This window comes from Oryx dammah, unplaced genomic scaffold (genome assembly GCF_014754425.2).
Source record: "Oryx dammah isolate SB20612 unplaced genomic scaffold, SCBI_Odam_1.1 HiC_scaffold_861, whole genome shotgun sequence".
NCBI classification, from domain to species: domain Eukaryota; kingdom Metazoa; phylum Chordata; class Mammalia; order Artiodactyla; family Bovidae; genus Oryx; species Oryx dammah.
The window spans coordinates 1-8982 of record NW_024071005.1 but is presented as its reverse complement, the minus strand read 5'-3'; the positions used below and the strand labels follow the sequence as shown (position 1 = coordinate 8982).

At 46.4% G+C, this 8982-nt stretch overlaps 1 protein-coding gene across 1 annotated transcript; it reads left to right on the top strand.

The window, feature by feature from the left end:
• Nucleotides 1–2752: 2752 nt before the first annotated feature.
• LOC120859417 (cationic amino acid transporter 3-like) lies at nt 2753–7698 on the top strand. Its single transcript, XM_040235532.1, has 11 exons — nt 2753–3122; nt 3710–3868; nt 4952–5129; nt 5334–5446; nt 5620–5842; nt 6006–6145; nt 6247–6349; nt 6538–6734; nt 6932–7098; nt 7342–7450; nt 7610–7698. Exons 1-11 carry the CDS (start codon nt 2753–2755, stop codon nt 7696–7698), a joined length of 1848 nt encoding a protein of 615 aa, XP_040091466.1.
• The last annotated feature ends 1284 nt before the right edge of the window (nt 7699–8982 follow it).

Below are 8982 nucleotides of genomic sequence, written 5' to 3'. Positions count from 1 at the left end.
GGGTCCCCTATATTTCAGGTAGACTCTTTACTGTCTGAGCCACCAGGGAAGCTGATGTCTGGGAACGGAACATTATCTTCCAGGGAGTGTTAACATGGAGGCCATGAGAAGGGAGTTACTCATTCTTATCTTCAAACAGACGTTCTTTACCTCAATGGTTAAAGCAGATGAGCTATGAGGGCTGGACAGGCTGTTTTAGTTCACACAAAGTTCATACTGAACAGTGTATAAGTCAAGATGACTTCTCCATACCTCAATATGTCAACATTTTCTCCATCACAAGAAGATAAAAGTCTTAGATCCACATGATCCAGCAATTCTATCTCTGAGAATATACCCAGAAGAACTGAAACCACACTGGGAAAGAGACATGTGTACACTCATGTTCACAGCAGCGTTTTTCACAGTAACTAAAACATGAAAGGAACCCAAGGGTGCATTGATCAAAGAGTGGATGAGCTAATGTGGTATGTGCCCACGATAGGAACCTAGTGGACCTAGTGAAATAAGCCTGACAGTAAAGGACAAATATTGTTTGATTCCACTGAAATGAAGAACCTAGAGTGCTCAGAGTCATAGAGACAAAAGGTAGAATGGTGATTGCCAGGAACTGGGAAAGGGGAAGGGGGTGGGAGTTGAACATGTACAGAGTTTCTGTTTTGCCAGAAGGAAAAAATCCTGGAGTTTAGTCGCACAAGAAGTGAATGTATTTAATGTGACTGAACTGCAAACTTAAAACCATTAAGCTAGCCAATTTTATGTTATACGTATTTTACCACACAAAAAAAAATTTGGAACCTCCCCCGAGGGTAACCACAGAGGAGTCAAGCTGATAGCAATACAGCAGATGCTCCCCACCCGCCCCACCCCAACTAACCCAACCCCACCCCAACAACTCAGGAGTAAGGACCATCTTCTGTGCTCAGGACTCCCCACTTCTGTTCTTGGAGATGTCCCAGCTCCAGTCCCGCACGACTTACCTTCAGCCTCCCTGACTGATCCAGTGCTCCAGGCTCTGCTCCAAGGATCCAGTAAGTCTCGGGTCACCCTCTCCTGTAGGAGACTGGGCGCTGAGTTCACATCCTCCCACAGAGACCTCTGCAAACCCAGAGTGTGGGGGGTCAGCCCAGCTCCAGCCTAAGGGTGGAGAGACCCATTTTTCTAGATGAAAGCAGGAGCTGGGAGTGTGTGTGAGTAGAGGTGGGGGTGAGGGGACTGGATCAGAGTCTGGAGGTTGTGACTCTCTTCAACCTAATATTCAAACAATATTAAAGGTTACCTTTATATAGGGTTATGATGTGAATACTGGTGTCAGTCTCCTGTATACGGTTGGCCTCCATATCTGAGAGTTCCTCCTCTGTGGATATGGGGACAATGTAAGGGACTTGAGAATCCTCCAATTTTGGTAACTGCAGAGATGACTGAATGGTGACTTACATTAAATTATTGTGGATTTTGGTACACTCAGCAACTCTGTGAAGTTGGCTGTATTACATATAACCGTGCTAAGTTGTTTCAGTCGTGTCCAACTCTTTGCAACTCTGTGGACTGTAGCCCACCAGCCTTCTCTGTCCATGGGATTTTCCAGGCAAGAATACTAGAGTGGGATGCCATTTCCTCTTCCAGGGGATCTTCCCAACCCAGGGACTGAACCAAGATCTTCTGCATTGTAAGCGGGTTCTTTACCTATTGCTCAAGCCACTGGGGAAACCCATTACCTTAACAGACATTTTTTTAATGTGTAAAATACATGTAACATAAAATTTCCCATCTTAAACATTATTGAGTCCAGTTCAGTAAAGTGGCACATTTTTTTAAGGATTGAAGTCTTTTTCTTTTTGTTTTTTTTTTTTTTTAAATTATGAAAGTATGATAACACATTTACAGGAAACTTGGAAAATACAGAATAAGCTTACACATAGTTCTGCTATATATTACAGTTATTCTTTAAGTCAATGAAGATTTTTAGTGGAGTTTATATCATACCTCAGAAATTAATAGGATGAATATGCAGAGAAGTAGAAGTATATAATAGACCTGAAAAGCACTGTAAACCAATTCAACATAATTAAGATTTATGTAATTTATACATAACAGTATTTATTTTTAATTGGAGGATAATTGCTTTACAATGTTGTGTTGGTTTCTGCGACACATCAGCGTGAATCAGCCATAGGTATAAAATGTGGCACATTTTGAAGCAATGTTTTGCTCCCCTCGATTCTCTCACACTTCCAGTAACTTTAAAGATATTAAAAGACTTCTTTTTGTTTGAAGAAACCAAAGCTCACAGATGGAGAACTTTCCTAACATGTCAGTTTGCCTCCTGCTCCCCATATCCCCATTGCTGTGTGGAATTATACTCTGAGATTCTCACTCTCTTTGTTTTCTAAGATGTACTTGTTTGGTTGGTTGGTTTTGGTCACACTGGGTCTTCACTGCTGCTTGCAGGCTCTCTCTAGATGTGGGAGCTGGGGCTACTCTTTGTTGAGGTGCCAGGGTTTCTCATTGCAGTGGCTTCTCCTGTTGCAGAGCTCAGGTTGTAGAGCACAGTGTCAATAGCAGTGGTGCATGGGCTTAGCTGCTCCTCAGCATGTGGGATCTCCCCGGGGCAGGGATCAAACCTGCGTCTCCTTCATTGGCAGGTGGATTCTTAACTATTGGACTGCCAGGGAAGCCCCCAGATGGACACTGTGGATGGCTTTGCGTCTTTTTTTCTCAGCAGACCATAACCTCCTCAGCTATGTCTAGGATGCTGCTTCAGTATGTTCGCCAGTTTGGTCAGAAGCTGGTGCGCCGGCAGCCACTGGAGACCAGGGCAGAGTCAGAGAGACCCACACCTCGTCTGAACACCCTCGACCTGGTGGCCGTGGGCATAGGCGACACCCTGGGAGCGGGCGTGTACATCCTGACTGGTGAATTAGCCAGCGTGAGAGCTGGACCAGCGACTGTCATCTGCTACCTGGTGGCCGCCCTGTCCTGTGTGATGTCTAGTCTCTGCTTTGCTGAGTTTGGGGCCCGGGTACCACGCTCTGCTACTGCGTATCTCTACATCTACGTCACCGTGGGAGAACTGTGTGCCTTCATCACTGGTTGGAACATCATACTGTCCTTAGTCATCGGTGAGAGGATGGATTGGAGGAAGGGGTGGGGCTTCAGGTCAGGAAACTAGGAGACTGGATTTAAGTCTTCACTCATTCATAAGAACTTTGTTTTTGACCTTGGGGGGTGAAGTGGGTATTAGTGGCAGGAAAACTCCACACCTTCATTATTCTCAGCTCTATCCTACTTTCCTTAAATGATGGGGCAAGAATGCAGAGAAGAGGGAACTGTAGGAATGAGTGAGAGGGAGGCACGGCCCACAGCCTAATCCTCTCACCATATTGAAGTCTTTGCCCAGCTGTCGCCTTCATGGGATTTTCCCTGACATCTGGACTTAAAATTTCGGCCCTCACCTTCCAGCCCTCCTGGTCCCAACTTCTGGTTATAGTTTTCTGGCATGATATTGATTTCCTCCTAGCATATTATTAATAAATAGTTGACCTATTTTGTGAATTACCTGGGTCTTCCCACCCCAACCCATGAAAAGAAACTCTTTGAGATCAGGGATTTTGTTTGGGTCCCCTTCTGCCAAAAAATATATCCCCAGGACCCATGTTAGGAATCGATTTACATTTGTCAGTGAGTATTCCTTCCTTTGCTACTACAGCCACTGCCTATTTAGCCCGGGCCTGGAGCTACGCCTTTGACAGCCTGATTGGGAACCACATCTCCCAGGTGTTACAGGAGACTTTCTCTCTGCAAATACCCTACTTCCTGCCCACATATTTAGACTTTTTTGCCCTGGCCCTGGTGCTGCTGCTCACAGGTGAGACAAGGGTCAGTGATAGGATGGGAAGAGTGGGGTATGGAGGAGGAGCTGGAGTGGGAAAGCCCTGGGGTGGCAGAGTGGTGGGGGATTAGGACTAGAAAGAAGGGTTTAGGATATGAGAGACAGGAAGGCAAGACATAGACTGTTGTTTCCCACCCTTGGTAACACTGACAATTTGGGCTGGATCATTCATAGGTGTAGGGGTGAGCGTTTCAAGTTTTAAAAAATAATTGTTGAATGTTGAGTAACATCTCAGACTTTACTCCCTAGATACCAGTGACACCCACCTCCTAAACTGTGAAAAACAGAATGTGTCCAGACATTGTCAAATGTCCCCAGGTGGAAAAAAGATCCCCAGCTGACAGTCATTTACTTAGACCTATTAAGTTCTTCTCTAATTGAAATGAAAGAAGTGTTGTCTTCTTTTGCTTTTTTCTTATGCATATGTGATTTTTTTAAATATTTTATTTATTTATTTGGCTGTGTTGGGACTCAGGTGCAGTTCACAGACTCTCTACTTGTGGCACACAGGCTCCAGAGTTCAAGGGCTCAGAAGAAGTGTTGTACAGGCTTGTTTACTCCTTAGCATGTGGGATCTTAGTTCCCTGATCAGGGATTGACCCGAGTCCCCTACATTACAATGTGGTTCTTAACCAAAGGGCCACCAGGGAAGTCTGCAACAATGTGTTTTTAATTGAGACAAAATTAACATAGCATAAAATTAAACATTTTCTTGTTTTCCCAGCTTTATTGATATAAATACTACATTGTACACACTTAAGGTGTGCACATGATGATTCAGAGGATGTATATATTGTGAGATGATTGTCACAGTAAGAGATTAACCATTTCAGAGTGTACAATTCAGTGGGACTTAGTACAGTCAAAATGTGGGGCAACCATCACCTCCATCTAGTCCAAAAATGGTCATCAGTGCAAAAGGAAACCCTGTACTCACTGAGCAGTCACTGTCCATCTGTCCACCACCAACAGCTGCCTAACAGCTGGCAACCATTAGTCTGCATTCTGTATCTATGGATTTGGTTGTTTTTGATGTCTCATATTCCATCTTTTCCACAGGCGTACTGGCTCTGGGAGCTCGTGAGTCGACCCTGGTTAACAAAGTGCTCACAGGCATCAACCTTTTGGTTCTCAGCTTCTTCATCCTCTCTGGTTTCATTAAGGGAGACCTGCACAATTGGAAGCTCACAGAACAAGACTACAAACTGAATACATCTGGATCTGGGGACATTTATAGGTTAGGAGGATGCTCTTTGTTGTAGTAATGCATGTGTCTATGGTGCAGAGCTGGGAATATGGACAGGAATAAAGAGATCTGGGCTGATGGATCCAGGTGATAGGGGTCCTGGAGCCTGGGACTTGTGATATTAAGGGAGGATCCCAGGAGAGATGACTGAGCACACCTCACCCACAATCTTCCTCATCCCTTCTCTCACCATAGCTTGGGCCCTCTGGGATCTGGAGGATTTATGCCCTTTGATTTTGAAGGGATTCTCCATGGAGCAACAAGATGTTTCTATGCATATCATGGTTTTGATTTCATTGCCGCTAGAGGTAACATGGTCATTGTGTGTCTGTCCCCTCAGGGGGTTGGGCACAGTTTGGGCTGTTCTTGGGCATAAGGGTTGGGAGAAGATTATTCTGCTTTGGGACATGGGGAAAGGGATTCGATTTTGTGATATTACCCAGTATATTTCCCTGACTCTCTATTTCTACCCTTCCGGCAGGGGGAGAAGCCCTAAATCCTCAGTGGTCCATCCCTGTGAGCACCATGATCACGCTCCTCATCTGCTTTGTGCTGTATTTTGGAGTCTCAGCCGCGCTCACCCTCCTGGTGCCCTACTACCTGATTCATCCTGTGAGCCCCTTGCCGCAGGCTTTTCTCCACGTCGGGTGGGGCCCTGCCAGACACGTCATGGTTGTTGGCACCTTCTGTGCTCTTACATCCAGGTCAGTGTCACGGGTTTCTGTCCATGTCAGATGCTCAGCGTCCCATCCCTTGGACTGAGAGACGAGATAGCAAGACACCTTACTCCACGTAGACTGGGAAGCGGATGCCCCCATCTCTCCTGCTTCTGCACGTCCTCACCCGTGTCCCCGTTCTCTCTTCCAGCCTCCTGGGCACCATGTTCACCACACCTCAGGTAATCTATGAAATGGCAGAGGATGGGCTCCTCTTCCAGGGGCTAACCTGGAGCCCCACCCGCTCACGCATCCACATCATGGCCATCATGGCTTCTGGAAAACTTGCAGGTGGATAAAAAGAACCCACGCCTTCTTTGATGAACTTCCTTCACTTGCATATTTCCAATAATTTCTCACTCCTACCTCACCTTGTTTTACCCTCATTCTAGCGGTCTTGGCATTACTCTTTGAGTTCGGTGACCTTGTGGACCTCATGTCAATAGTGGTCCTGCTTGTTTACTCCCTGGTGGCTTTTTCCATTCTTGTCCTCAGGTGAGACTCCACCAACACCTTGACCTGGGGCCTTGGACTCCTGAGGACTGGTGGGGAGGTAAACCTCTTCTGCGTTCATGCTGGTTTCTAAAGTCCTGCTCTGCTTAACTGAGGAAACGGATAGACTAGATTGTTGTTGGATGAGTATAAGGGCTGCTATTAATATTGCTACAATGCCTCTAATTCAGGTACCAGCCACATGAGAATTTAAGCAAGAGGGAGAAAACAGAAAATGAAATTGAGATTTCTGAACGTGAATTGAGTCCTTTGGACTCTGTACCTGAAGCAGGAATCTCAAGGATTCTAAAGAATCTGTGGTTCCCGCCCAGCACCATCCCCACCTGGAAATCTGGCCAGATTGTCTTTGGATGTGCTTCCCTGCTTGGTGAGCAGTGGGACTTCTCTTTGGTGATATTCTGAAATTGACAGGATAGGGTGAGACTGTGTCTTTTTCAGTACAAGAGGAGTCTGGGAGATATGATGGCCCTTGCTGATGTCGGTGGTTTCAGGGAGGGGTGTGACCCGAGGTCCTGACATCTTTGTCTTCTGAGTCCAGCCTGTTCTCCTCCTTGACCCCTGCAGTTCTCCTGCTAACCATCCTGAGCCTGATCCTGGCCCAGTGGCCCAGACGTGTGTTCTCTGGAGACCCCGTGCTCACAACAGTGGCTGTGCTGCTGCTGCTGCTCATCACTGGGGTCACAGTCATCATCTGGAGGCAGCCCCAGGCCCGCTCTCCTCTTCCATTCAGGGTAAGTGAGCTTATGTGTCCAAAGTGTCCACTCTGAATGAGTGAAGTTTGGATACTTTATGTCTAAACATGGGAGTTGCTAAAACCAACTCTTCCCTGATCCACACTCAGCGATTTACATACACAGTCTCAGTAGGCACTGAACAAACAGCCTGAAAAGGACTGGAGTCTCCCACCACATTGGGTAGGGTCTCCCTTTCAGACATCTGGGGTGTGTCCAGGGATGACCTGACTCTGCCCACAGGTCCCTGCTCTGCCTGTCCTCCCCCTGGTGAGCATCTTCGTGAACATTTACTTCATGATGCAGTTGACCTCTCAGGCCTGGGCCCTATTTGGCATCTGGATGGCAATTGGTAAGGGGCTTCCTTGGAAAATGAGACCCCTTGAGTGACTAAACCCAAAAACTGCCTAACTCTCCCCTAAACTTGGCCACCATAATAGGAGGCCTATTGTGCATTTGTAACTGGGGAGAATGCCTACTTTCCCTTCTCATCATCTCATTTCCCTCCTAGGATTCATCATATACTTTGGATATGGGATCCGACACAGCCTGACAGGGAACAATGAGCAACAGTCACCAACCTCCACCTCCCAAACTTGAGAAAAACGTTCCTAGTGATGAATCATTTTAACCATAAGAAATAGATGCGGTGTGGAATGCCTCCATGCACTGGACAGTCTGCTGGTTCAGGGGACTGTCTGAGCCTCTATGGAGTGTGAATATAAGATGTATTTACAACCATGAATTTTTTGCCAGTGGACAAAGTGACTCTACTCATGTACTTTTTTTTTTTTTTTTTTTTTTTTGCCACAGTGAATGGCTTTTGGGAACTTAGTTCACCAACCAGAGAATGAACCCCAGGGCCACAGCAGTGAAATCTCCAAGTTCTAACCACTGGACCTCTAGGAAATTCTTAATGTTGTCCAATTTTTATGTAAACTTTTAAAAATATAGTATATATACAAAAAAGTGTATGTTTCATAAGTGTGCAGCAAGATAAATATTCACCAAAAAAGTACCACAATGTAATCAGCAACCAGAGAAAGAAATAAAGATATCAACCTGCACACAGGAAACAACTGCTCAGCCATAAAAAAGAACTAAACTCTCCACAACAGCATAAGCCATTTCATGACATCTTGTGTGGCTGGCTTTTTTAAAGATTTAGAGTACTTTAAATCAGTTATACTTCAGTTTTTTATAAGTTGATGTAAGAGTCAGCTGGAACTTTCCAGGCAGCTCGGTGGTAAAGAATTCGCCTGCCAAGCAGGAGACACAGGTTCGATCTCTGGGCCGGAAAGATCCCCTGGAGAAGGACATGGCAACCCACTCCAGTATTCTTGCCTGGAGAATGCCACAGACAGAGGAGCCTGGCGGGCTGCAGTCCATGGGCCACAAAGAGTCAGACACGACTGAGCAACAACAACAGAGTCAGCTACTACACTGAAGTCCCATTTGGAAGGTCTGTGCCCGACGTTTTTGCGTGTGGGCCCCTTGAGGCAGGTCAGAATCGGGTCAGCCCTTCACCAGTGCCTTCATGCCCCTATTTACCGCTCCACTTCCTGATCCCAGGTTTTCCTGCACTGAAGACTAGTCTCCTGACCTCTTACAGCAAGTGTCACTCTCTGTCTCTGTGCTCAGCTCTCCCAGCCAACAGAGCTCCTGGAAGAAGGCCAAGGCACCCTCCCCTTCATCCTCTTCCATCCCTCTGTGCAAGGCTGGACACCAGGCACGATGCTTGTTCCATGCTTGTGTTGCCTGAATTCACACCGGAGATGTTAAGCTGTTCTTCTCCTGGTTGGGGTCCAGCTGGGCTTCGCGATCCCCCACCCTGGAACAATTCAAGGGATGTGCAGGCTGTGGGAAGCTGAGTCATGTAAAAGG